This window comes from Macaca nemestrina, chromosome 1 (genome assembly GCF_043159975.1).
Source record: "Macaca nemestrina isolate mMacNem1 chromosome 1, mMacNem.hap1, whole genome shotgun sequence".
In the NCBI taxonomy this organism is placed as follows: Eukaryota; Metazoa; Chordata; class Mammalia; order Primates; family Cercopithecidae; genus Macaca; species Macaca nemestrina.
Genome location: NC_092125.1, coordinates 212,219,720 through 212,245,916, shown reverse-complemented (window position 1 = coordinate 212,245,916; position 26,197 = coordinate 212,219,720). Strand labels below are relative to the sequence as shown.

Genomic DNA, 26,197 nt, shown 5'->3' with positions numbered 1-26,197 from the left:
CCCTCCCCTCCGGTGCCCTGGGCAGGCTTTCCCACCTTTGAATCCATCTCGACACAGGCACTGGAACTCATACTCGCCAGCGGGCATGCACGTGGCACCATGTTGGCATGGCTGGCGCTCACATGGGGAGCTGTCATAGCACTGCCCGATGCCCTGGCTGCCTAGGAAACTGTAGGTGAGGTCCAGCCGTTTGCCATTCACTGACACCTGTGGGGACAGGGACACTGAGGGACTAAAGGGGCATGGGAGGCAGAGGCCCAGGTGTACCAGCAGGGAGAAGAATACAGAGGGCAGCTGGGAGCCCACACTGGGCCCTGAGTGGCAGCATGGATTCTCGGTGTGGGGAGGGAGGCACAGGAGTTGAGTGCCTACTGTGTGCCAGAAACATTCATCCGTCAGTGCAGACAATCCTCTGCCCAACCCTTCAAGGTATGTGTGATCATGCCCATTTTACAGAGGAGGAAACTGAGGCTCAGAGGTACAGCATTCTGGCCCACGGCCCATGGTGGTTACAGGTGGAGGGGCCCAGTGCCAAGGTGCTGGGAGAGCCGAGGGAGGCGCAAGGTTTGGCACCCCTCCCCTCCGCTTGTCCCGAGGAGGCTCCTCTTACCTCGCCCACACAGCCGCGGAAGTGAGCGCTCATGTTGGTGGCTGGGGACAGTGGCACGGAAGGCTCCACGCCCCCCAGGTAGAGCAGGGTGTGCAGGTTGAGGCCCTGGCTCTTGCCGGGCGAGGAGCGCAGCACAGGGCGTCCACCATTCACTCGCAGGCTGCCGTCCTTGTTGAGACGCTCTGCAGACACGCGGTGCCAGCGGCCCAGGGCCAGCGGCTCGGCGCTCCGCAGAACAGCCAGCCCTGGGGAGGATACCAGGCAGGGTTGGGCACATGGGGACACACGGGGCTCCCTGCCCTCTCCACCACAAACACGGCCCTGAGCAGATGGGGAATGCCCTACAGCCTTCTGTATTCCAGATGAGGAGCCCATGGCTCAGAGAGGGCTAGGGACTGGCCTCAAGTGACACAGAGATGAAAGGCACGGGAAGAGGGGACTCGGCCTGATCCCTGCATTTATCCCCCCACGCCTCCCTGGGGCTTGGAGAGCCGAGGGGGGCACAAGGCTTGGAGTACAGAGCCCCGCATTTGGTGCTGGGTGCCTACCTGACCCCAGCTCGTAGCGGAATTCCAGGTGGCCGCCCACCATCGCCAGGGACACGAAGTCCTCCACAGGCCCGCTCTTCCCCCCGCTGAACAGCAGGACCCCGTCAGGGGCGAGTGGCTTGAACTCCACGTCCAGGCGTAGCTCGTGGTGTGTGTTGGTGAGAGCAGGCAGCGCCAGGTAGGAGCCAGCACCCGACAGTGAGGGGGTGGTCACCGTCACACCTGCAGCAGCCACAGCTCAGCTAAGGAAGTGGGGATCCTGGACCCTTGGGTGGGGTCCAGCGACTCTGCCTTCCTCTGGGATCCCTGCCTGCCTCACTCCCCCGGCCCAGAGGCTCAGGACCAGCTGGCACTAGCTACAGCGGCATAGGAGCCCCCCTGCCCTTGCAGACTGGCCTGGGAGGAGCTCCAATATGACAGGGGTCCTCTTTGGGGGCCCTCACTCACTAAGGTATTCAGCCTGGGCAGACACGTGACCAGGTGACTTTGAGATCCTCTGGGTCGGGCATCGTTTTATCATCCGTAGGGGCCCATCACAGCTTCAGAGTGCCCCACCCAGCCTCCCCGGCTGACACTGGGACTCTGAGGGTCACTGGCCTGGCTCCACTCACCTTCCTCACACCGCAACCCCGAGCGGCCCAGATGGCAGCGGCAGGTGTAGCCTCGACCATCAGGCCGGTTCACACAGGTGGCGTCGGGCCCACAGGCCTCTGGGGGGCACACAGGCCAGTGAAAAGGACATGGAGGTGACTCTGGAGGGAGGGGGGCCCTGATGCCAGAGCCCTGCCCATCACACCCCGGGGGGCTCGGCTAGTGAGGGCCAGGCCAGCCTCCTGGGAGGCCTTGGAGGAGGGAACTGAGGAGAGTAAGGTGGGAGCCAAAAGAGGCCATGGGGAGGACTGCGGGGGAAGCAGTAGAGGGACTCTGTGTCTGCAGGTTCTTCAGAGACTGGACCTGGATAACAGTGTTGGGTTGGGGGGGCACCTGGTGGTGGGTAATGGGGTGGGCACCTCGGTATTAAGATGGGACTGGGGGCTGGGCATAGGGGCTTATGCCTGTAATCTCAGCACTTTGGGAGACCAAGGCAGGTGGATCACCTGAGGTCAGGAGTTCAAGACCAGCCATGGCCAACGTAGTGAAATCCCGCCTCTACTAAAAATACAAAAAACTAGCCAGGGGTGATGGTGGACACTTGTAATCGCAGCTACTCAGGAGGCTGAGGCAGGAGAATCACTTGAACCCAAAAGGCAGAAGTTGCAGTGAGCTGAGATCGTGCCACTGCACTCCAGCCTGGGCAACAAGAGCAAAACTTCGTTTCAAAAAAAAAAAGAAGATGGGGCTAGGGGTGGGGGAGTGTCTGGGTGGCGGGGTAGTGGTAAGAATCTGGTCAGCAGGGATGGAGGAGAGGAAGCAGCTGTGACGGGGCGAGGGCCCCTGGGTAGCAGAGATGGGGGATGGGTACATGGGAGGAGTGGTGAGTGCTCAGGTAAGAGTGGGGTGTGTGGAAGTGCCCCGGTGGTGGAGATGGTGGTGGGTATGGGGAGGCAGCAAAGGGAAGAGGCAGGCCCTGGGGTGACAGCGACTGGCGTTGGGGGGTGCGTACCTGGATGGCAGTGCAGGGCCTGTGAGTGCTCACAGCGGCTCCCGGTGAAGCCAGCTGGGCAGACGCACATGTAGCTGCTGCTCTCGGAGTCATGGCACTGACCACCATTCTGCAAAGCAGCCCCCAGAAATAAGGCCGAGAACATTCAGTCCACCCCATAATCCCCACAGGGGCCAGCCATGGCTGGGGGCGGAGGCCACGGCAGCCAGGTGGTATGTGCGGTGTGGGGTCACCTGGCAGGGCCGGTCCCGACAGGTGGGGCAGTGGGAGATGCCGTGCGCCGTGAGGTTGAGGTCGTGGAAGATGATCTCCTCGCCCTGGATGCGCAGGTCCCGGACACAGCCTGGGAGGTGAGTGGGCAGGATGAGCACAGGGCAGGGTTTCCCAGCCCACACCTTCGGTGCCCTCCCAGGCTCTCCAGGGCTCTTCCAGCCAGCTAGGTAAGGCCTAGCCTCAGCTGGAGGTGGCGTGGGGGCTCACCTATGAAGCCGCTGCTCAGCCCCACCTTGGGGATGGCACCATAGTCAGGGTAGCCGCCCAGGTAGAGCTCCTCGTTCAGGTCCAGGCCCTGGAACTTGCCCTGGGGAGGTGGGGAAGTCAGAAATGGCAACAGAGGCTGGGCAGGGGCGGGATGAGGGCTGGAAGTAGTAGGATGGGGTTGGGTCTCACCTGGGAGGTCCCATTGACCGGGGCCAGGTCACCCACAATCAGGGAGCCCTGGGTGAGGCTGCGCAGCAGGGTCACGGTGTGGAAATGGCCCAGGGCCAGTGGCGTGGGGTGGCGGATGGTGGCCATGCCTGAGCCTGCATCGAACCTGCTCCGTGGGGCAGGCCAGGGCAGGAGAGATGGATAGGGGATTCGGAAGAAGGGCTAGGGGCCCAGTCGGACAGAGGGGCCCCAGAGGAGGGATGTCACCAATTCCTGCAGTCCCAGCCCTGGGGCTGTTCCAGTTCCTGTCCCTGTCTTGTCCTCCCACCCCAAGACTCATCCCCTAGATCTTCTCTCCCCACATCCTTTCGCTGGGAGCTTTTCCAGAGCAGCCCACAGGGACCCCAGGCTCAGGGCCCTGCAGCCTAGCACCTGGCCTCCCTGTTCCTCTGAGGACTCCTCTCTCCCTGAGATCACCTTGCTTCTCTGTTTATGGCTTGTTTACTCTTCCCCAACGAGAATACACCTTCCCACAAGAGCCAGAATTTGGTCTGTTTTGTTTTACCTGTATCAGTGCCTGGCACACATGGGGTGCTCAGCAAATAAGTGATGCATGCATGAATGAATGCATGAATGAATGAATGAATGAATGAATCCTGGCCTGCAGCAGTCCCAAGCCTGAGGTTGCACCCTCCTCCACCTGACTGGCATACTATTCCTACTCCAGCAGACTGGGTGGTCACCAAGGGGAACGGCCACATTTTCTCCTTCCTCCAGATCTCCTTTGCATAATGGAGCCCAGGGTAGTGCTTGCCAGACCAAAGCCCTGTGTCCAGTCCCCCTATACACGGGGAGGCTGGGGGTCTCACCGGAACTCGGGCCTTCCCCCCACGAGGCCGAAGGAGATGAAGTCGGGCTGCCGGTTGGCCAGGTTGGTGGGGCTCCCTGGGACTCGCTTCTGCCCATTGTACAGCAGCATCCCTGGATGGGCACCACTGTGTAAGGGGCCTCCCATCCAGCCACAGGCTCCCCATCCTCCCCCACCCTAGAAATGACCCAAGCTCTTGAGCCTGTCCACTCTCGGAACCTGTCCCTCCCTCTGGCACTCCTCACACAGACAGGGCCGTCTCACTATCTCAGGGCTGGTGCCTCAAATGCAAGGGCCTTACTGAGCACCCCTAGAAAGAAACTGAATTTGCTTCACACACATTGGAGTCTCCCTCAAGCGGGAGAGGGAGGCAGAGACTCACCCGAGTAGAGAAGGAGGCCTGGACAGTGAAAGTCAGAGACCCGTAAGAGACGAGAGAAAGAGAGGAGGAAAGGGTGAGATGGAGGCAGGGGAAGGAGGAAGGAGCAGAGATGGGGAGAGGAAGCTGGGACAGGAGGACTGGGGGTGATGCCCTGGTGGCAGAGGAGCCACGGGGAGGCTGGAGATATCAAAGAGGCAGGGACGGAGAAGTGGGGAGGCGTGAGAGAAGGTATGCCAGGGCGGAGGCCCAGAGGTCTGGGGGCTTCTGGAGAGGGAGGGCTGAGGGATTGGGGCAGGACTGAGGGGCAGCCAGGGCTCAAGCCATGATGGCAGTTACTCCACGAGGTCCCTCAACCCAGGCCCGTCCACCCCGCAAATGAACCCTCCTGCTCACCATCGGCTGAGTCGGGCCGGAAGGTGATCTTGATCTCGAACTTCCTGTAGGCATCCTTGATGGTGGGCAGCGGTAGGAAGGAGTAGGGGGTCTGTGTGAAGTAGGGCACCACCCGCTCTGCCGGCAGAGAGCACAGTTGGAGACCCTGCCAGTCAGGGAGTGGGCAGGGCACTGCCAATTCTTGGGGGTGGTATTTTACCTGGCACCTGCAGGTGGGCAAAGGCTTTGACCTTGCCCTGGCGGTTAGTGGCAGTGCAGACGTAGGTGCCCGCGTCCTGGGGTCGGACTGAGGGCAGCGTCAGCATGTTGTTCTCCAGACGGCTGTCAGGTGGCAGGCTGCCATCCAGCTGCAAACACACCAGCACTGAGGGCCCTGGCCTTGGCCCACAGCTCCAGGGGCCTGCCTCCCATCTGTGCCTCAGGCCCACCTTCCAACATTGTGCATTTACTCTTGGCCAAGCCTGTGCCACATCCTGGGGACACTGAGATGCTTCAGACCTGGTCCCAGCCCCCCAGGGATGCCTGCTGGTTCCCTCTCCAGTGCTTACCTTGCTCCAGCTGATGTCAGGAGTGGGGTAGCCTGAGGCTATGCAGGGGAAGACAGCTGCAGAACCAGCAGGCACACGGACTTCTTGGGGCATTGAGATTTGGGGCAAGGCTGAGAGGCATGGAAGAGACATAGGCCATCAACATGACAGTCACAGATGTGTGCCCAGCCTGCACCCTGATTCGTTTCATCCTCACACCACCCCTTGAAGGAAGCCACTACATTCCATTTCACAGATGAGGAAATTATGGCTTAGAGGGGGAAAAGTGGCTGTTTGCTCTTTGCTGGGCAGAGTCAGGGTTCAGGGCCAGATCCATGTCACTCCACAGCCTGAGACCTCTTCAACATGCCTGGGCAAAAAATTGTGCAGCCCTCTGGGGACCTGAGAAGTGCGTACTAGGGACAGTATAGGTAAGAAAGTTTGGAGGCAAGTCACAGGGCTTGGGGTAAAAAGGAATTGCCTTTAAAGAACACACAGTGTTTGTGTCTGCCCTGCATCTGTTGTCCTTGTTTTACTCTCTATTAGGTCTGTTTGTTGTCTGGGTTATGTCTCTGCCCTCAGACCATGCTGCAAGTCTCTCCCAGCAGAGCAGGCACTCCCTGCCGATGAGGACAAGGTTTCTTTTTTCTTCTTGATGCTCTATGGCCTAGCTCTCTCCCTGTACATTCCAGGCTACCCTGGGGGAATCTCACTTTTATCCCCTGCTGCTGCCACCTGTTATGAAACCTGCCCCTTAAATACACACAATGGAAAATATCCCAAGTGAACAGAAAGGAAGAGCAGAGCGGGCAGGCAGAAGATGACGGCAGGAGAAGCCCCAGCCCCACTCACTGCCCCCCAACAAAAGTCCCCACCAGCCTTCACCTTGCACAAGCAGCAGCACGTGGGATTGTGTGGTGCCGGCTGCGTTGGTGGCAGTACAGCGATACTGTCCCGCATCAGCCAGCTCTACGTGGGCAATCCTGACGACGCCTCCACTCTGCACAATGCCAGGCCGCAGGTGCCCTCCAACTTTGCTCCATGTCACTTGAGGCTTGGGGTCTCCCAGTGCTAGGCATTCGAACTCCACGGTGTGGCCGACCACCACGGTCTGCACAGATGTCCGGATGTTGATGAGCACCGAGGGCAGGGCTGGGGAGGAGGGAGGCGGAGGTCCAGTGAGATCAGTCACTGCAGACCCGGCCCGAGGGAGGCCATAGACTGCCCAAAGAAAGGTGAGCACTGAAGCTCCAGCATTCATTCGTTCCTCATTCGCTTTTTCATGCATTCACTCACAAACACACTCACTTGTCAGGTCTTATGCATTTACTCACTCACGTGTCCACTTATTCTTTTGTTTTTTTAGAGACAGGGTCTTGGCTGTATTCACAGGTGTGATCACAGCTCACTGCAACCTAGAACTCATGTGCTCAAGCAATGCTCCCAATTTAGCCTCCTGAGTAGCTGGGACCACAGGTGTGTTCCACCATGCCCAGTTCACACTGATTCAATCTTCATCAGTTCATCTGAGCACTCACACACTCCACCCATATCCTTCTTCCCTCCCTTGAAGTATTTATCAAGCCCCTTTTACTCTATGCTAGACACAAGCTAGGCAAAATAGAATATTTCTCTTTATTCTGACACATTTAGGGGGATTCCTGGGGAACAGGATCTGGGCTCTGTGCCTCTCTCCCTTTCTCATCTCTGTTCCCTACTCTTAGCAGAGGCCTGAAGCCACCCTCCTACCTTGGACAACCAGCTGAGCACTGGCCTGGGCCTGCCCCCAAGGTCCATGGGCCTGGCAAATATATGTCCCTTGACAGCTCTGGTCCAAGTTCTGGATTCTGTAAAGAAAAAATAATAAGACATCAGGAAAATGAAAACATTTGATAAAATGCTTTGCAATTGGGCTGGGCACAGTGGCTCATGCCTGTAATCCTAGCACTTTGGGAGGCTGAGGCAGGCGGATCACTTGAGATCAGGAGCTCGAGACCAACCTAGCCAACATGGTGAAACCCTGTTTCTACTAAAAATACAAAAATTAGCCAGGCGTAGTGGCGCATGCCTATAATCCCAGATACCTGGGAGACTGAGGCATGAGAATCACTTGAACCCGGGAGGCGGAGGTTGCGCCATTGCACTCTAGCCTGGGTGACATAGTGAGACTCTGTCTCAAAAAAAAAAAAAAAAAAAAAAAAGAATGCTTTGCAATTGTGTGGGCGTTAAAAACTGACGAAGAACAGCACAAAGTGTTGCATTCTAGTTTCCCAATAACCACTAGAGGTAGGCAGGCAGGTTGGGGGGCACCACACCCATTTTGGACAAAGACCTTATGGTCTAGGGCTCAAGATTACAATTATCAAGCAGCAGAGCTAAGATCTGGGGTCATTCGTACATTTCTGGCCCCAGGGTCTGTTCTCTTTCCTCCACTAATAATAAATATGAATGGGCCACTGTTTACTGAAGGCCTTCCAAGCACCAAGCACTGGGCAAGTGCTTTAGATAATCTTTCAGTCTTTTTTCTTTTTGAGATAGAGTTTTGCTCTTGTCGCCCAGGCTGAAGTGCAATGGTACGATCTCAGCTCACTGCAACTTCTGCCTCCTGGGTTCAAGCAATTCTCCAGTCTCAGCCTCCCGAGTAGTTGGGATTACAGGTGACCGCTACCACGCCCAGCTAGTTTTTGTATTTTTAGTAGAGACAGGGTTTAGCCATGTTGGCCAGGCTGGTCTCAAACTCCTGACCTCAGGTGATCCACCAGCCTCGGCCTCCCAAAGTGCTGGGATTACAGGCGTGAGCCACCGTGCCTGGACCTCATTCAGTCTTTTTTTTTTTTTTTTTTTTTGAGACGGAGTTTCACTCTTGTTGCCTAGGCTGGAGTGCAATGGCACTATCTTGGTTCACTGCAACCTCCGCCTCCCAGGTTCAAGCGATTCTCCTGCCTCAGCCTCCCTAGTAGCTGGGATTATAGCCACGTGCCACCATGCCCGGCCAATTTTGTATTTTTAGTAGAGACGGGGTTTCTCCATGTTGGTCAGGCTGGTCTTGAACTCCTGACCTCAGGTGATCCACTCGCCTCGGCCTCCCAAAGTGCTGGGATTACAGGCGTGAGCCACTGCGCCCAGCCTCATTCAGTCTTATATAACCCATCGTACAGCTGAGAACACTGAGGCTCAGAGAGGTAAAGTGATGTGTCCAAGGACAGTGCTTCATGTTACGCCCCCTGGGGCAGGTGCTTTAACTCTGCTCACTGTGAGCTTTGGGCTGTGCTGCCCAAGTCCAGTCCTGCCCCCAGACCCACTTACCGGAGCACCCCATCCTGCACGCTGTGACCTGGAGGCAGCTGACCCCCTTCCTTGAACCAACGGAGCTGGGTACCCCGGTCGCTGGGCACAGCACAGTGGAATTCAACGCTGGCCCCGATGCTCTTGGTCTCTAGCTGAGGAGTGACCTGCACGGTGGGCGTGGACCCTGCTGGGATGGAGGTGGCAGGGAGAGAGCCGGGAGGGCCTGCGGGGACATGTATGAGGTTCTGCAGGTACATGTGTGTGATGTCCCTGATGTCCCTCCGGGGACCCAGGAAACCCCCAGCCCAACATTCAAGGAATGTTCTCCTGATAGCCTCTCTGACCAGGGAAAAAAGCCCCTTCAGTGGCAGATTCATTCATCTGCACTCGCAGCCGCCATTCTGCCAACACGGATAAGGGCCTGTGGAGAGCTGGGCTCTGTTTCCACAGCTCTTCACTTCTGGGTGGGGAGGGTAGGCCACGAAAAGAGTGGGAGGGACTCAGACTTTTTTTTTTTTGAGATGGAGTCTTGCTCTGTCCCCAGGCTGGAGTGCAGTGGCATGATCTTGGCTCACTGCAACCTCTGCCTCCCGGGTTCAAGCGATTCTCCTGCCTCAGCCTCCCGAGTAGCTGGGACTACAGGTGCCCGCCACCACGCCTGGCTAATTTTTTTTTTTTTTTGTATTTTAGTAGAGACGGGGTTTCACCATGTTGCCCAGGCTGGTCTCGAACTCCTGAGCTCAGGCAATTCGCGAGCCTCGGCCTCCCAAAGTGCTAGGATTACAGGCATGAGCACCACGCCCGGCCAGACTCAGACATTTTAAGGGAGGACAGCAAAGCCTATTCTGCCTGCAGTTTAAATAAGAGAATCCAGGGACTTGGCCATGGCAAAGACACCTACACGTGCAGGGGACAGATGGGAGGCGGGGGCAGATGCATATTGTCCCCATTTACTAAGTGCCTACTGTGAACTACAGTTTTACATCTGTGTTTACCTCTGTGTACCTTTCCAACTCAGCCTACGTGGTTGGCATTGTTCTCTCCACTTTACAGATAAACTGAGGCTCAGGCCGAGCGTGGTGGCTCACTCTTATAATCCCAGCACTTTGGGAGGCTGAGGTGGGTGGATCACTTGAGGTCAGGAGTTCGAGACCAGCCTAGCCAACATGGCAAATCCTCTTCTCTACTAAAAACACAAAAATTAGCCAAGCATGGTGGTGCATGCCTGTAGTCTCAGCTACTCAGGAGGCTGAGGCACGAAAATCACTTGAACCCGGGAGATGGAGGTTGCAGTGAGCCGAGATCGTGCCATTGCACTCAAGCCTGGGTGACAGAGTGAGATTCTGTCTCAAAAAAAAAAAAAAAAAGAAAAAAAAAAAAAGAAACTGAGGCTCAAAAAGATTCAGTGACTTGGCCAAGGTTGCACAGCCAGCAAATGGCCAAGCTATGCTTTGAACCCAGGTCTGAGTCCACAGTCCAGGCCCGTGACCAGAGGGCTACATGCTGTGCTACTTTAAGAGTTTGGGCCCAAAAGCTCTCATTTGTATCATTGATGCAAGAGGCCATGGAAATGCTGGGCCTTCTTAAGATCCACTGAAGCCCTGGGCGTGCCGGGGGTGGGCGCTCCTGTCACTCATTCACTGTTGTCCCTGTCAAGCATTTACCCAGCCCATCCTGGGCCGTGTCGCCCTCAATTAAGCCCAGGGCTGCTGAGATGCCTGGGTCCAGGCCCTGCCCTGAGCATTCTCACTGCCTGGCAGGGGAGGCTGGCTGGGGTGCTTACGTACACAGAATGGTTTCCTTCGGCAGTGCCAGGGCTGTGCCAAAGGTGGGGAGCAGCCGTGAGAGCTAGAGGAGCTGAGCACACGTGATGGAGGGCTTCCTGGACCTGCCTTGGGCCCCGGAGAACAGGGGAGATGAGGGCATTCCAGGTGGGGTTATGGAGGGAGGCCTTCCCACCTGAGTCTGCCTAGCTGGGTCATCGAAGGGCCAAGAGGAAAGGTGACCCCCTTAAACCCTGAGCCGGGGCTGCTTACCTTGGACGAGCAGCTGGGCAAAGGCCTCGGCTGAGCCCACCTTGTTGGTGACCCGGCAGCGGTAGCGGCCTGAGTCCTCAGGGGCTGCACGCTCGAAGTGCAGCAGCTCGTTCCTGGCAGTAGCCCTCCCAGGAAGGCTGCTGCCCACGCGGCTCCACTGGAAGGTGAGTGGGGGTGTCCCGTGAGCCAGGCACTGGAGCTGTACCGTCTCCCCTGCCTGCACCGAAGCGTGCTCTGGGACCGTGGTGGCATACGGTGGGCCTGGGTAGGGGGACACAGAGGTCAGGATGGGGGAGGGCAAAGGTCAGAATGGCAGCAGGTCATTGGATCCAGGTGTCCAGGAAAACTGAATGGTGAGCCCAGAGGACCGGGGATAAGGAAAGCAAAGGTCCCAGGTGGGGTGTCAGGCAAGGGCAGGCTCTGGGACCCTGCTGTGCCTGGAGACCTCTGGATGGGGTTCCTGGGGTTCTGTGTGGGGTGGAGCCTTATTGGGGAGCTCATATCTCCATTTGGTGCAGACAAAGAAGGGATGAGGCCTTACTCTCCACGTGCAGGATGATGGTGGCCTCAGCGTGCCCAGCAGGGCTAGTGGCATTGCAGATGTACTGGCCCGAGTCCTGCTGGGCTACCCGGGGTATGATGAGTGTGTCACCTTCCAGCCGGTGCTGCCAGGGTAGTGGGGAACGCAGCTTGGACCAGTGGATGGTGGGCGCGGGGCTGCCTGTGGAGTTGAATGGAAGATGACAGAAGTCACTGGGCTACCTCAGGGAGCCGCAGAGGGTGGCTGTGGTGAGGAAGGGCCCTGGGTGATCCTGTCCCTCTATGGGACCCCAGCTGGGTTCCTCAGCCATCACTGGGGGATGCTAGCAACACGGTCTCCCCGTACTCCCCACCCCTGGGCATGACATCATCTCTAGATCACATGTGCCTACATTTCAGACCCCAGGGCATCCCTGCCCTGCCAGCCCTATGTGCCAGTCCCTGGCCACACCTGTGGCCGAGCAGCGCAAGGTGGCCGTGTGTCCAGCCTCCACAGTCAGCTCAGCTTCTTCAGCTTGGACCTGAGGGGCCCCGGGGGCCATGGCGCCTGTGTCCACGATCACCTCCACCTGCTTCTGTGCTGTGCCCAGTGCATTCTGAGCAAGGCACACATAAGTGCCCGCATCTGATGGTTTAGCTGATGAAATCTGGGAGAAAGCAAGGAGGCTGGTTATGTGGGTACTGAGTGGGGACTTTGATGTCAGCCCCAGCTCTGGCTTGGTTTTCCCTATTTCCTCTACCTGCCTTGGTATTTATTTATTTATTTATTTTTGAGACAGGGTCTTACTCTGTTGCCCAGGTTGGAGTGCGGTGGCATCGTCCTGGCTCATTGCAACCTCTGCCTCCCGGGCTCAAGCAATCCTCTCGCCTCAGCCTCCTGAATAGCTGGGACTACAGCTGCCATACCTGGCTAATTTTTTTTTTTTGAGACGGAGTCTCACTCTGTCGCCCGGGCTGGAGTACAGTGGCCGGATCTCAGCTCACTGCAAGCTCCGCCTCCCGGGCCCACGTCATTCTCCTGCCTCAGCCTCCCGAGTAGCTGGGACTATAGGCGCCCGCCACCTCGCCCGGCTAGTTTTTTGTATTTTTTTAGTAGAGACGGGGTTTCACTGTGTTAGCCAGGATGGTCTCGATCTCCCGGCCTCGTGATCCGCCTGTCTCGGCCTCCCAAAGTGCTGGGATTACAGGCTTGAGCCACCGCGCCCGGCCTACCTGGCTAATTTTTATGTGCTGCCATAAAAATTATGTGCTGCCATACCTGGCTAATTTTTAATTTTATTTTTATTTTTAATTTTTATTTATTTATTTATTTATTTTGAGATGGAGTCTTGCTCTGTCTGGTCCAGGCTGGAGTGCAGTGGCGTGATCTTGGCTCACTGCAGCCTCTGCCTCCCTGTTTCAAGCAATTCTCCTGCCTCAGCCTCCCGAGTAGCTGGGACTACGGGTGTGTGCCACCACACCCAGCTAATTTTGTACTTTTTTTTTTTTTTTTTTGGGACAGGGTCTCACTCAGCTCTGTCACTCAGGCTGCAGTGCAGTGGCACAATCTCGGCTCACTGCAAGCTCCGCCTCCCAGGTTCACGCCATTCTCCTGCCTCAGCCTCCTGAGTAGCTGGGACTACAGGCACCCGCCACCATGCCCAGACTTTTTTTTTTTTTTTTTGTATTTTTAGTAGAGATGGGGTTTCACCATGTTAGCCAGGATGGTCTTGATCTCCTGACCTCGTGATCCACCCGCCTCAGCCTCCCAAATTGCTGGGATTACAGGCGTGAGCCACTGCGCCCCGCCTAATTTTGTATTTTTAGTAGAGATGGGGTTTCACCATGTTGGCCAGGCTGGTCTCGAACTCCCGACCTCAGGTGATCCACCCACCTCGGCCTCCCAGGCTGGTCTTGAACTCTTGGGCTCAAGTGATCTTCCTGCCTTGGCCTCCCAAAGTGCTGGGATTACAGGCACGTGCCACCATGCCTGGCCCTTTCCTTGGTTTTTAGCTCTCCCATCTGGTTGCTTGAGGGCTCATCCTCATGACACCCCATTAGTCCATCCATCCACTTGGCCTTCGACCCACCCTCCCATCCTTCCACTCATTCTTTCTTCCTTCTCCTACCTTCCTTCTCTCTACCCTCTCATCTTCCAGTCTATTCGCCATCCACCCATTCCATCCCATCCCATTCCTCCCTTCCTCTCTCCATCCACTCATCACCACCCGCCCATCTACTACTATCTCCTCCAAACACCTGCTCAAGGCTGGGCCCTGGACTGGGCCTCAGACCCAGCGAGGCACCAGCCCCGGCTTCACCTGCAGCACTGCGCGGCTGTCCATGAGCCCATATGTCCGCTGCTCCAACTTGGCAGGGGCGCTGCTGATCCGGGTCCAACGAGCAGAGGAGCGGGGCTCCCCGGCACTGACACACTCCAGGGTGACAGCCTTTCCCACTTTCACCCACACGGGGCCCTCGGGGAGCACGGACACTATAGGGGGCCCTGTGCGGAGGAATGACAACCACTGACACACAGGCAGGGCTCTGCTGGTCACCCACACTGCCATGGTCTCCAGCTTAGTAAGTGCTGGGTGGGCACCTGTCTCCACACCGCACTGAGGCGGAAACTGAGGCTCAGACAGGGAGAATGCCCAAGACAGAGTCAGTGGTAGAAGGAGGATTTAAACTTGGAGGCTCTGAGCTGAGAATCAGGGCTGGAAACAGGAGGGCAGAGCCCCACAGAGTCAATGTCCCCTCACCGTGCACACTGAGGTTCACCACACTCTGGGCCACGCCGTAGGCATTGGAGGCCACGCAGCGGTAGGTGCCATGGTTGCTGGGCCGGGTGCCCACGATGGTGATGATGGAGCCATTGGGACTGATGTGGACGTTGTCTGTAAGGTTGCATGGGGGAGGGTGAGAGAGGATTGACTTGGTCCTTCTCGTGTCTTGGTGCTGCCAGCCTGTGCCCCTGGGCCCACGCCTCCAACCCCTCCGGCCTGGGTGTGTCCAGCTCACAGAGTCCCAGAGAGCAGAAGGTAACAAAGGCCTTGGAAACTCCTGGGTCCAGCGCCCTCGCCATACAGAGATGGGAAGGGCCTTACTCAGGGCCACACCATGAATGTGGGGCGTCCAGACTTCCACCCCACCCTTGCACAGTGGGGATGACGGCACCCCCACACCTGCCCCCGGCTTGCCCACCCGCCTGCCAGCCTGGCTCACCCTCCAGCTCCTGGTTCCGGGTCTTCCACTCGAGGCTGATGGGGACTGCTCCATCATGGATGAGGCACTTGAAGCTGGCATCCTGGCCCTGCTGCACGGTGCTGCTGGGCGGGTCGATGGAGATGACCGGGCTCCTAAGGCCTGGGGCCAAAGGGGCAGAGGGCTGGGCTCAGCAGGGGTGGGCTCAGCTTCAGGGCCCTCCCCTTCCCCCCTTGCCCATGGCATCTGCCGTACTCACGGTAGGAAGACCCCTCGCTGGGTGGGACGGTGACTGTGAAGGAGGCTTCTTGCTCAGGGCCTGGGCCACCAGCTGCACGACACACATACTCGCCTGAGTCAGCAGGGGAGACCTGGTGGAGCCGCAGCTGGGAGCCATGGGTCTGTCAGAGCAGCGAGGGGACAGTTATCAGGGCAAAGTCCCTGGGACAAGAAATGTCCCCAAGCCCACCTGTGCCGGTGCCCAAGAGTTCTCTCGGGAGCCCAGGGCCCCAGCTGGCAGGGCTGACGGAAGCTTTGTTCCCAGAATCCTAGAAGTCCAACCCACTAACTTTACAGTGGCCCAGCAACTTAACTTAACTGAGGCCCAGGAAATGATTCAGCTGCAGAGCCAAGCGAAAAACCCAGGTATCCTGATTTGCAGGCTGGTGAACTCGTCCCCCAAAAGTATTTTATCCCCCGGGGTACCCAAGCAGGCTGGTGTTTGCATGAGGTTTGGGTGCAGAAAGCAACTGCAGGTCTAACCTTGCCTGCCCTGGAATCCTCCCCATCCTGGCCCCTGTACCTGGTGCCGGGCGGGGAGGCTGCCCCCGCGCTTGTACCACGTGACCTGGGCATGGGCCTGCCCGGGCACCACACAGTTCAGATCCAGAGTCTGCCCTTCAGTCACGTGTGAAGAGGAAGCCTCGATGTAGATGGGCTGGGCCAGTCCTGGAGCTGTGGGCACAGGGGGTGGGTGAGAGAGGCCAGGCTCCCGGGATCAAGGCAGGGGCTGAAGGTGGTGGCAGTGAAGGCCAACTCCAGTTGGTCCTGGGGGTGCAGTGGCTTGAGAGTGGCTGATGTAACCTAAGAAGGGTCTCCTTTCCCTGGGGACTCAAGTGTCCTCCTGACACCCAGGGCTGGGGACCCCTGGTTGAGGGGACGGGACCATCGTCAGACTTGGGAACACCTGGGTTGGCTTGATCCTCTGTGGTACGAAACCCCGCCGGCAGGCAACAGTAAGCGCCTGGCTGGGAGAGAGGAGAGGAGCAGCGCTGGGAAGGGGCGCCGTGCCTGTGCATCGCCCACTGTTCCCTGTCACTCACCAGGAATGGGGCCTGGGCTGGAGGGCTCAATTGTGACCAGGACAGATGCCTCCAGGGTGCCTGAGCTTCCAGTCACTTGGCACGAGTACTCGCCAGAGTCGGCTGGGGACACCTGGTTCAGCCTCAGCAGTGGGCCGTGGACCTGGCCAAGGTGGGGTGAGAGTGGGGAGGGTGAGCTGGGAGCCTTCAGATGCCCAGGCCTCTGGCACCCACACCCGGGGACTGCCATGCACAGATATGTAGGTGCATCCTGTTGGCAGCGACCCCTTTGACAGCCTGCACTGTGGAGGGCATGTTTAGTAGGATGGTTTTTCTGGTAGGAGGAAGTCAAGAGCCTTGAGTAACAGGTGCCCTTTTCTTTCTTTTTTGAGACAGTGTCTCGCTGTCATCCGGGCTGGAGTGCAGTGGTGCAATCTCAGCTCACTGCAACCTCTGCCTCCTGGGTTCAAGTGATTCTCCTGCCTCAGCCTCCCGAATAGCTGGGATTACAGGCGTCTGCCACCACGCCTGGCCAATTTTTGTATTTTTGGTTTAGTCACGATGGCCAGGCTGGCTTTGAACTCCTGACCTCAAGTGATCCACCTGCCTCGGCCTCCCAAAGTGCTGGGATTACAGGCATGAGCCACTGCACCTGGCCAGAGGTGTCCTTTTCTATTTTGCACCAAGATGGTGTGGGGCTGGTGGTGGCCCTGGTGTGCCCAGCCTGCTCTCAACCTCCTGACTCCAGTGGCCTCCTGCTGCCATTCCCCACAAGCCCCGGTTGCTGAGACCACTTTCCCTTCAGGGCTGGATTCAGGCAGGACCGCTGTGGGTGTGGAGGAGGCATGCCTCCTTCTCCAGCTCCTTTACCTGGTGCCGGGCAGGGAGGTTTCCTCCACGCTTGTGCCACGTGACCTGGGCGTGGGCCTGCCCGGGCACCACGCACTTCAGATCCAGGGTCTGCCCTTCGGCCACTCGGGAGGAGGAGGTCTCGATGCGGATAGGTGGGGCTCCACCTGGAGCTGGGGCACAGGGGAGAGGTCAGTGAGCTGAGATACCCACCCTGATGCCCTCAGCCCTTCCCCTGGGGCCCAGATGTTAGGACCAGAGGCCATTTGGGACATGGCTTCTTTCCCTTCCCATTCCATTGAGGCCTGGAGCAGCTGGGCTAGCCTGGGAGGTGGAGACACTTTTCATTCCCCCAGCCCCGCCCCCAGGCAGTAGCCCCACCATCTCCTCCTCCTCCCTCGCTCCCCAGCACCAGTGGGGCCAGGGCTCAGGTCTAGATACCTCCACACAGACCACAAGGCCCCTAATGTTTGGCAAACTTGGAGAGAATGTGGCTAAGAACCCAGACTCTGGGGCCAGACTGCCTGGATTCAAATCCTAGCTCTGCCATTGATTAGCGGTATGACCTTTGGAAAAGAACTTCACCTGAGTCTCAGTTTCCCCATCTGTAAACTGGAGAGAACAATGCCATCTACCTCAAAGGGCTGTTGTGAAGACAAAATGAACTAATATGTGTAAATATGACAGGGCCTAGCACCTAAGAGGTGCTGGATCATGTTTACTACTTAGCAATCCGTATCCCCTTATGATTTCTGCATAGCATGTGCCCCGTGTGCTATTAATTACTGGACATTTTCCTTTCAACTGATTCACTTTTAAAAAACCTTAACTACTTAGCCCCATCATAAACAAAGATTTCCAAGAAATAAGGACAAGCTTGATGTGTTTTTTTGTCCCTCATATGTCACCAGTACTAATAAAGGCATTTATTTATTTATTTATTTATTTATTTTTGGAGACAAAGAGTCTCACTCTGTCACCCAGGCTGGAGTGCCGTGGTGCAATCTCGGCTCACTGCACCCTCCGCCTCCTGGGTTCAAGTGATTCTCGTGCTTCAGCCTCCCGAGTAGCTAGGACTAATGGCATGTGCCACCACGCCCAGGTAACTTTTGTATTTTTAGTAGAGGTGCGGTTTCACTATGTGGTCCAGACTGGTCTCGAACTCTGAGACCAGACTGGTCATGAGCTCAGGCAATCCGCCCACCTCGGCCTCCCAAAGTGCTGGGATTACAGGTGTGAGTTACCACACCGGCCCTAATAAAGATGTATAAATCACCTTTCAATCCTCGCAGAGGTGCAGTCCCAGGCTTTTGGGAACTCTGTAATTAGATAGTAGAAAACAAGAGCGCTACTACCCCTTCTTTACAGATAAGGGACAGTGACACGTGGAAAGCTGAAGTCCCTTGTGCCACATCTCCAAGTGTGGCCAGAGGAGCCGGGACTCATGCACAGATGCCAGACTCCAAAGCCTGTGCTCGCAAGCTGTGGAGAGGGATAGGAGCCACTCCACTTACGCTGGCTCCTCGGTCCTGGGACCATGTGGGTGGTGGGAGGTAGAGTCTGGAATCAGAGCGGCCGTTCTCGCCAAGTGCTAGAAAGTGTTTCCTTCTCCCAGTTCTGCCCACTGGCTCTCTGTCCCTTCCTCCCTCCTCTGTCCTCCCAGTCCCGCCGCAGGGACCCTCACCGGGGACGTGGACAGCACTTGAGCCAGAGGCTTCAATGGTGACCAGGACTGAGGCCTCCAGGGGGCCAGAGCTGCCCATCACCCGGCACACGTATTCACCCGAGTCGGCCGGGGACACCTGGTGCAGCCGCAGTCGTGAGCCGTGGGCCTGAACAGGGGACAGGACAGAGGAACAGAGTCAGGTGCCAGTCTGGAATCTCTGAAAGCCTGGGGCCAGGGTCTAACCTCTGACACAGGTGGGTACTGCACCCCACAGGGGCTCCTAGTCTCCCTCCTAGCAGAGCTAGCCAGGGCCCCCACATCCAGCGGCCCTCCCACCATTTCCTGCCGGCTGCGTACCTGATGGTGACTGGGGAGGCTGCCCCCACGCTTGTGCCAAGTGACCTGGGCATGGGCCTGCCCGGGGACCACGCAGTTCAGATCCAGGGTCTGCCCTTCGGCCACGTGTGAGGATGATGACTCAATCCTGATGGGCATGGAACTGCCAGGGGCTGGGTGAACAGAGACCAGTGAGTCAGCTCAGCCATTGTCAGATTTGGGAACAGGGTTGGTGGGAGCCTCTGCCATGGAAAATCTCACCCCCCCAGAGTAATAATAATAGTTAACACTTGGCCGGGCATGGTGGTTCATGCCTGTAATCCCAGCACTCTGGGAGGCCAAGGTGGGTGGATGACCTGAGGTCAGGAGTTTGAGACCAGCCTGACCAATATGGTGAAACCCTGTCTCTACTAAAAATACAAAAATTAGTGGGGCATGGTGGCATGTGCCTGGAGTCCCAGCTACTCGGAGGCTGACACAGGAGAAACGCTTTAACCTGGAAAGCGGAAGTTGCAGTGAGTTGAGACTGCGCCACTGCATTCCAGCCTGGGTGACAGAGAGAGACTCCCTCTCAAAAAAAAAAAAAAATAATAACAATAGTCAACACTTAGAAAGCACTTATGGCACGCCAGGCACTGCTCTAAGCACATTAAATGCACTAACTCACTTAACCCTCACAAAGTCCATAAACTTCCTGCCATGATGGAAATGTTTTTTATCTGCACAGGCCAAGACAGTGGCTGCAAGCCACATGTGGCTATTGAGAACTTGAAATGTTAGAAATGGGGTAGCCGTAGCCACTGTATTCAACAGTGTACTTCTGAGAGGTTGGAAAGGTCAATGCCCCCATTTCACTGGTGGAAACTGAGGATGAGAGGGAAAGGTAACTCTTTAAGTCCCTTAGTGGTACAAGCAGGATTTGAACCCAGGGTTTTTTTTTTGAGATGGTGTTTCACTCCTGTTGCCTAGGCTGGAGCACAGTGAATCACAGCTCACTGCAGCCTCAACCTCCTGGGCTCAAGCAAGTCTCCCACTTCAGCCTCCCAAGTAGCTGGGACTATAGGTAACAACGCCGGACTAATTTTTGTATTTTTAGTAGAGATGGATTTTACCATGTTGTCCAGGGCTCCTAGGCTCAAGCGATCCACCCACCTTAGCCTCCCAAAGTGCTGGGATTTCAGGCATGAGCCACCGCGCCCGGCCTTTGAACCCACACATCTTTCCACTGGCCCTTGCCTGAGTACCACCAGGTCTGAGGACTCTGACCCGAAAGTTCCTTCCTTCCCAGGGAACACTGTTGCCTGCATCCCTTGTCCCTTTCCTGGGCAGACTCACCGGAGGGGCTGCCAGCTCTAGGGGAGACGGAGATCACGATGGAGGCCTCCAGGGCATCAATGTTGTTGTTGGCCCGGCACACATACTCGCCCGAGTCAGCCACAGACATTTGGTGCAACCGCAGGTGGGAGCCATGGGTCTGGGCGTGCGGATGGGGAAGGAGAGGAAGAGGGAGTGGAGGGCTCAGGCCTTCCTGCTCAGCCTGTCGAGGCTGCTGTCTGTCTACCCAGGGCCCAGTCCATGAGACAGGGAGCCTGCTCTGCTCACCCCAGGAGACCAGGGTTCCACCCCTGCTGCCGTGGCTCCACTCTGTACCTGGTGTCGGGAGGGAAGGCTGCCTCCACGCTTGTACCATGTGATGATAGCCTGGGGCTGCCTGGTGACCACACAGTTCAGATCCAAGGTCTGCCCTTCTACCACCGTAGGGGAAGAGGACTCGATCCTGATTGGTGGGGAGACGCTGGGCACTGGGGACAGAGGGGTGTGGACCACGCCGCCAGAGTGAGGTAACAGTGATGGCACTGGGGACCTCTCTGCCACCCCCTGTACCACTTGTCTTGACCCCCGCCCTCTCTGCTCTCACCGTGGGAGGAGCCGCTGCCCTGGATGGTGACGATAAGCGAGGTCTCCCGAGAGCCTGCACCGTTACTGACATGACACACGTACTCGCCCGAGTCCGCCGGAGTCACCTGAGGGATCCGCAGCCGGGAGCCCACGATCTGCAGGAAGCAGGTGGCAGGAGGTGTAGGTGTGGGCAGCACCTCTACGTCTTGGGCACTGCTGCCACTGCCCCCTGGACTCTGGGAGCCCCCCTGCCTTGCCTCCTCAGTGGCCTTCCTGAAGCTCCCAGCATAGCACGTGGCCTGTCTCTGGGCTGGGGTGGACTAGCCTTTTGTCACCCCTCCAGAAAGCCTGTTAAGGCCCTCCGCAGGGTTGACCGAGTATACTGCTGGGGCTCCCACGGCCTGCGAGCTGCCTGAGAGCAGGCAGCTGTCTCATTCCATCCAGAATCTTCAGTGCCAGGCACAGGACATGGCCCGGAGCAGCTTTTCAGTGAGATTTGGCGCATAAGTGGATCTCCCTGAGGTCAGGGAGCCTTATTTCTGTATTCTCAGCACCAGTCTAGGACCCATCCAGCAAGGATACTCAATGTTTGTTGAATGACTGAATGAGCACAGAGTGAGGTTCTGAGAGTTCCCTCTCTTCCCACTGGGGGCTGGTGTGCCCTGCTTTTGCCCTCCCCACCTGCTGGCCCTGTACCTGGTGCCGGCTGGGTAAGCTGCCTCCACGCTTATACCAGGTGATGGTATGGGGAGCCTGGCTGGCAACCAGGCAGTTGAGGTCCAGGGTGTGTCCATTGGCCAGGGAGGCTGAGGAGGACTCGATGCGGACAGGGTATGCCACGCCCTGGGCTGGGAGGGCAAGATGGAAGGCAGGGTGTGGGAGCCGCTGAGGCTGCAGTGGGGGCCCCCCAGCCCTCTACCATTTGCGTGACCCCCTAGACACTCACAGTGGGAGCCGCTAAGGCGCTGCTGGATGGTGACAAGGACCGAGGCTTCCTGGGTGCCCGAGCTGCCAACCACACGGCACACGTACTCCCCTGAGTCAGCTGGGGTCACCTGGAGCAGCCGTAGCCTCGAGCCATGCACCTAGGAGGGTCAGGAGGGAGGAGGCAGGCTCAGAACCGGTCACTGCGGCTCACACCAAGCTCCTGTTCCCTTCCCGGGTGCCACTCCCAGCCCAGCCAGCTGGAACTTCATGGAAGCTCTTCCAGGGGAAACTACCTTGTGCCTTCCTATCTCCCGCCCCAGTGTCAGGACTAGGTCTAGCCTCCCACCTCACCCATGCCAGGGACGCCTGAGACTTGGCACCAGAGAAAAGTGGGGACCAGTGTTTGTTGACATGCTACAGGGGAGATGAGGTAGGCAGCATGAGCCCATTTGGCAGACGAGGACACTGAGGGTCAGGGAATCAAGTGACAAGTGACTGGCCTAAAGTCACACAGCATGCAAGTGGCGGAACAGTGTCTGAACTTGAATGTGCCTGAGTTCAAAGCCTATGGTCTTTTTTTTTTTGAGACGGAGTCTTGCTCTGTCGCCCATGCTGGAGTGCAATGGCACAATCTTGGCTCACTGAAACCTCCGCCTCCTGGGTTCAAGCGATTCTCCTGCCTCAGCCTCCTGAGAAGCTGCAATTATAGGCACGTACCACTACGCCCGGCTAATTTGTGTATTTTTAGTAGAGATGGGGTTTCATTATGTCCGACAGGCTGGTCTCGAACTCCTGACCTCGTGATCCTCCCACCTTGGCCTCCCAAAGTGCTGGGATTACAGGCGTGAGCCACTGCGCCCGGTCAAGCCTATGCTCTTGTACTGCAGCTACAGGGTCCTTCAGGCTTCCTTAGCTCCTGCCTCCTACCTGGTGCCGGGCCGGGAGGCTGCCCCCGCGCTTGTGCCATGTAACCTGGGCATGGGCCTGACCGGCAACGAGGCAGTTCAGATCCAGGGTCTGCCCTTCAGCCACATGCGAAGATGATGACTCGATCCGGACTGTGGGGGTGACCCCAAGTGCTGGGGACAGAGGGCAAAGGGTCAATAGCTGGCTGGGAGGTGAGATGAGATGGGGCTCCTGGTCTCACGGCAGGTGCAGTCTGTGGCTTGGCCTCCTGATCCTGCCATTGCAAGAGTGGGGAACCTTCCACCTTGGGCCTCCAGCCCTGCCCTCCCTGAGAGCTACTCACCAGGCACTGAGCCCGCAGGCTCAATGGTGACCAGGACGGAGGCCTCTAGAGGCACGGAGCTGCCTGCCACTCGGCACACGTACTCGCCTGAGTCGGCGGGGGACACTTGGTAGAGTCTCAGCAGGGAGCCGTGGGTCTGGTCAGAATGGGGGTGAGTCAGAGAGAGTCCTCAGGACACCCCTGCTCCTATAACCTGCAATCCTGCCTCACTCTGACCCCCAAGACCTGGCCACCAGCTCTGGATCACTTTCCCTGTCCTTCACATGGGGAAGGGGGACTCTTGTCCAGGAGCCGGGTGGTCGACCCCAGGAGCCCCAGTGAGCTGGGTACATACTCATACCACATCTCATCAATTCTAGACACACATTTCAATACCTCTAAAATCAAGATGCATCTAAAATGAATAACCTTACAAATGGAAGCTTTTTCTTAGAGGTACATAAAATCATAGTGGATCTTGCAATCAGTGGTATCCTAAATTCTACAAATTACAGTAACAACAATAGCTAATGGTATTATAGTAATATTAACAGCTTAGAGTACTTTCTGTGAGCCTAAGCTCTGAGGATTTTGCATATATATAAATATTTAAGATAATTCTGTAAAGTACATACTATTCTTACCATTTTATAGGCCCTGAAACTATAGCACAGAGAGGTTAAGTAATTTGTCCGAGGTCACAAGCTAAGTGGTGGGGCCAAAATTCACACCCAGGTTGGTCAGTCCCGATTCTGGGTTCTAACCACTGCACGATACATCTCTGCAATGGGGTCCAGGGCTTCCCGATCTGAGGGGAGCCTCTAGCCCTCCCCCCAATAACCTCCGCCACCCAGGGACCCTGCTTCCTCTTCGTGGCCTGTCTGTCCTCCAGTCCTATACCTGGTGCCGGACAGGGAGGCTGCCCCCACGCTTGTGCCATGTGACCTGGGCATGGGACTGCCCAGGCACCACGCAGTTCAGATCCAGGGTCTGCCCTTCAGCCACCTGTGAGGAGGACGGCTCGATGCGGACAGGCTGGGTGCTGCCGGCAGCTGAGGGATAAGATGGTCACCGGTCACTCCTGTTCTCTGAAGCTGACCCAGCCTGTTCTCTGCATCCCAGCCCAACCTAGTGGCCCCACTCACGGTAGGCTAAGTTGGCCCCCTGGGTCCCAGTTACTGTGACCGTGATGGAGGCCTCCATGCCGTTGCTGGCCCGGCAGACGTACTGTCCCGCGTCGGCAGGTGAGGCCTGGAAGATGTACAGGCGGGAGCCACGAACCTGGGCAGCCGTGGAGAGAAGTGTGAGAGTGGAGCTTCCTGGAGGCAAGCAGATGCCCCACCCCTTCTCCCTGATCTAGGAAGGGCTGGCCCCTCAGCTAGGGGCTAGGACCCTACAATCCACTACCCATGGCCCCATCCCACATTCCTGGTGCCCTGTACCTGGTGCCGGGCAGGGAGGCTGCCCCCGCGCTTGTACCATGTGACCTGGGCATGGGTCTGCCCTGCTACCACACAGCTCAGATCCAGAGTCTGCCCCTCGGCCACTGTGGAGGATGAAGACTCGATCCTGACAGGTGGGACGCGTCCTGCGGCAGTGGAGATGGGAGTGAGAGTCGTAGATGCTCCTGAGATGAGAGGGCAGGGGTCGCCCACCCTGCAGCTAGCTTAGCCCAGGGTTCCAAGGCCAGGTCCAGGTTTTCAGGCACCTGGGAGCCTGGGCTTGATGCCCTCAGCTCAGCAACCCCAATGGGAGGACCAGGGCATGGACCACGCCTTGCAGAGGGGAGTGAAGAAATGAGAGAGATGAGGGTAGTGGAGGCTTGGAGAGAGGAAGAGGAGGTGGGAAGGGATGCCTGAGGAGTCATGTGGCCAAAGCGAAGTGTGATGGGAAGGCAGTGGTTACTCTGACGGGTGGGGTCTGCCTGGGCAGGGCCCTGCAGCCAGCTCCAGTGTGGGCCTCCTGCCCTGTTGGCAACAGGGGTCACTGGGATCTCACCACCCTGGAGGGCTGTCCGCCTCCTCCAGCTTTCCACATCACTGGGAGTCACTCACCAGGGATGACAGAGGCCTCGATGGTGACCAGGACTGAGGCCTCCAGGGGGCCGGAGGTGCCCACCACACGGCACACGTACTCGCCTGAGTCGGCCGGGGTCACCTGGTGCAGCCGCAGCAGCGAGCCGTGGGTCTGTGTGTAAATGGGGTGGGTTGGGAGGGGGTCGGAACAGTCCCATCCAGCCCCTCCAGCAAGGTGGTTCTGAGGGCTGCCATACCTGGTGCCGGGCAGGGAGGCTGCCCCCACGCTTGTGCCATGTGACCTGGGCGTGGGCCTGCCCAGGTACTACGCAGTTCAGATCCAGGGTCTGCCCTTCAGCCACGTGTGAGGAGGAGGGCTCGATGCGGATGGGCTGGGTGCTGCCGGGCGCTGGACACAGAGGGGCTGCTCAGAGGCCTGGACTCTTGGGCTGTAACCTGTAGCCCTGGGGCAGAGGGCTCTGGGCTGTGACCAGGCCCTAGTGGGGACGGCTGACAGGTAGCCTTTCTGGGACTAGGGCCACACCCTTCTGCCTCCACATGGCCAGCTGAGTATGGCTTCTTCCCTCCCCAACCTCTAACCACAAGCTGGAGCCCCACTGACCCAACCATGACTTCTTGATGATGAGCTTCTCTGGTCTGTAGGGAACCAGCAAGCTTTACTACCCAGGCTGCGCCCCAGGATGCAGATGACAATGAGACACCTCCCTTCTACAGGGCGTCTTCTGTGTGCTCACAAGTACTTTGCACAGACACCGTCTCCTTTAAACCACACCATGACCAAGCAGGTGGGTGGTAACTGCTCCATTTCATAGATGAATCTGAGGCCCCAAAAGGTAAAAGCTAGCTCAAGGCTGCTAAGGGACAGATCTGGGATTTGAACCAGGTCAGCCAGTTCCCCGCTTAGTGTTCAACCCGGACACTGCTGCTTCCTGTCAAATTCTGAAACAGTCCCTCACAGCGAGCCCAGGTAAGCTGGATCAGCCTTAGACCCCCTCCCATCCATTTAGCCCCCTCCTCTCTCTGAGCAGGCACTGAAGGGTCAAAGCCTGCCTCGAACAACCCCTCTGTCCTGGTGCCACTGAAGAAGCCACCGGCATCTTCCCTGGGAGCGCCTAGGGCTCAGCCATGGCCCAGCTGCACCTGGCTCCTCACCTGGGGTGTAGCTGGGGCCAGAATGGGTGCCGTGGAGGACAGAGACAGTAATGGAGGCCTCCTTGGGGCCCGATCCATTCTCCACGCGACACACATATTCTCCAGAATCAGCTGGTGAGACCTGGGGGAGCCGCAGTCGGGAGCCGTGGACCTGGGCCAGGAGGAGGCAGAGGTATG

General features: G+C 57.6%; 1 protein-coding gene across 8 annotated transcripts in view; it reads right to left on the bottom strand.

The window, feature by feature from the left end:
- Positions 1 to 26,197, bottom strand: part of LOC105494393 (heparan sulfate proteoglycan 2) — a 116,832-nt gene that overhangs the window by 6,548 nt on the left and 84,087 nt on the right. For 4 of the 8 annotated variants that reach the window (XM_024796759.2, XM_071098926.1, XM_071098909.1 and 1 more), the window contains 41 exons: positions 26,021 to 26,171; positions 25,105 to 25,256; positions 24,887 to 25,019; positions 24,275 to 24,420; positions 23,978 to 24,113; positions 23,733 to 23,884; positions 22,854 to 22,989; positions 22,532 to 22,683; positions 21,624 to 21,762; positions 21,374 to 21,525; positions 20,697 to 20,832; positions 20,429 to 20,580; positions 20,114 to 20,252; positions 18,800 to 18,951; positions 18,461 to 18,608; positions 16,798 to 16,949; positions 15,949 to 16,090; positions 15,429 to 15,580; positions 14,886 to 15,027; positions 14,648 to 14,788; positions 14,185 to 14,319; positions 13,744 to 13,928; positions 11,895 to 12,090; positions 11,445 to 11,624; positions 10,904 to 11,164; positions 8,886 to 9,090; positions 7,329 to 7,426; positions 6,465 to 6,731; positions 5,601 to 5,710; positions 5,252 to 5,399; positions 5,053 to 5,169; positions 4,660 to 4,677; positions 4,279 to 4,390; positions 3,431 to 3,575; positions 3,242 to 3,341; positions 2,995 to 3,104; positions 2,762 to 2,870; positions 1,770 to 1,868; positions 1,159 to 1,380; positions 611 to 855; positions 36 to 207 (listed from right to left, as the gene is read on the bottom strand). In XM_024796759.2, coding sequence (XP_024652527.2) covers positions 36 to 207; positions 611 to 855; positions 1,159 to 1,380; positions 1,770 to 1,868; positions 2,762 to 2,870; positions 2,995 to 3,104; positions 3,242 to 3,341; positions 3,431 to 3,575; positions 4,279 to 4,390; positions 4,660 to 4,677; positions 5,053 to 5,169; positions 5,252 to 5,399; positions 5,601 to 5,710; positions 6,465 to 6,731; positions 7,329 to 7,426; positions 8,886 to 9,090; positions 10,904 to 11,164; positions 11,445 to 11,624; positions 11,895 to 12,090; positions 13,744 to 13,928; positions 14,185 to 14,319; positions 14,648 to 14,788; positions 14,886 to 15,027; positions 15,429 to 15,580; positions 15,949 to 16,090; positions 16,798 to 16,949; positions 18,461 to 18,608; positions 18,800 to 18,951; positions 20,114 to 20,252; positions 20,429 to 20,580; positions 20,697 to 20,832; positions 21,374 to 21,525; positions 21,624 to 21,762; positions 22,532 to 22,683; positions 22,854 to 22,989; positions 23,733 to 23,884; positions 23,978 to 24,113; positions 24,275 to 24,420; positions 24,887 to 25,019; positions 25,105 to 25,256; positions 26,021 to 26,171 — 6,139 coding nt within the window. The remainder of the gene's footprint in view (positions 1 to 35; positions 208 to 610; positions 856 to 1,158; positions 1,381 to 1,769; positions 1,869 to 2,761; positions 2,871 to 2,994; positions 3,105 to 3,241; positions 3,342 to 3,430; positions 3,576 to 4,278; positions 4,391 to 4,659; positions 4,678 to 5,052; positions 5,170 to 5,251; positions 5,400 to 5,600; positions 5,711 to 6,464; positions 6,732 to 7,328; positions 7,427 to 8,885; positions 9,091 to 10,903; positions 11,165 to 11,444; positions 11,625 to 11,894; positions 12,091 to 13,743; positions 13,929 to 14,184; positions 14,320 to 14,647; positions 14,789 to 14,885; positions 15,028 to 15,428; positions 15,581 to 15,948; positions 16,091 to 16,797; positions 16,950 to 18,460; positions 18,609 to 18,799; positions 18,952 to 20,113; positions 20,253 to 20,428; positions 20,581 to 20,696; positions 20,833 to 21,373; positions 21,526 to 21,623; positions 21,763 to 22,531; positions 22,684 to 22,853; positions 22,990 to 23,732; positions 23,885 to 23,977; positions 24,114 to 24,274; positions 24,421 to 24,886; positions 25,020 to 25,104; positions 25,257 to 26,020; positions 26,172 to 26,197) is intronic. The other 4 variants (XM_071098914.1, XM_071098920.1, XM_071098924.1 and 1 more) reach the window with 2 other exon arrangements.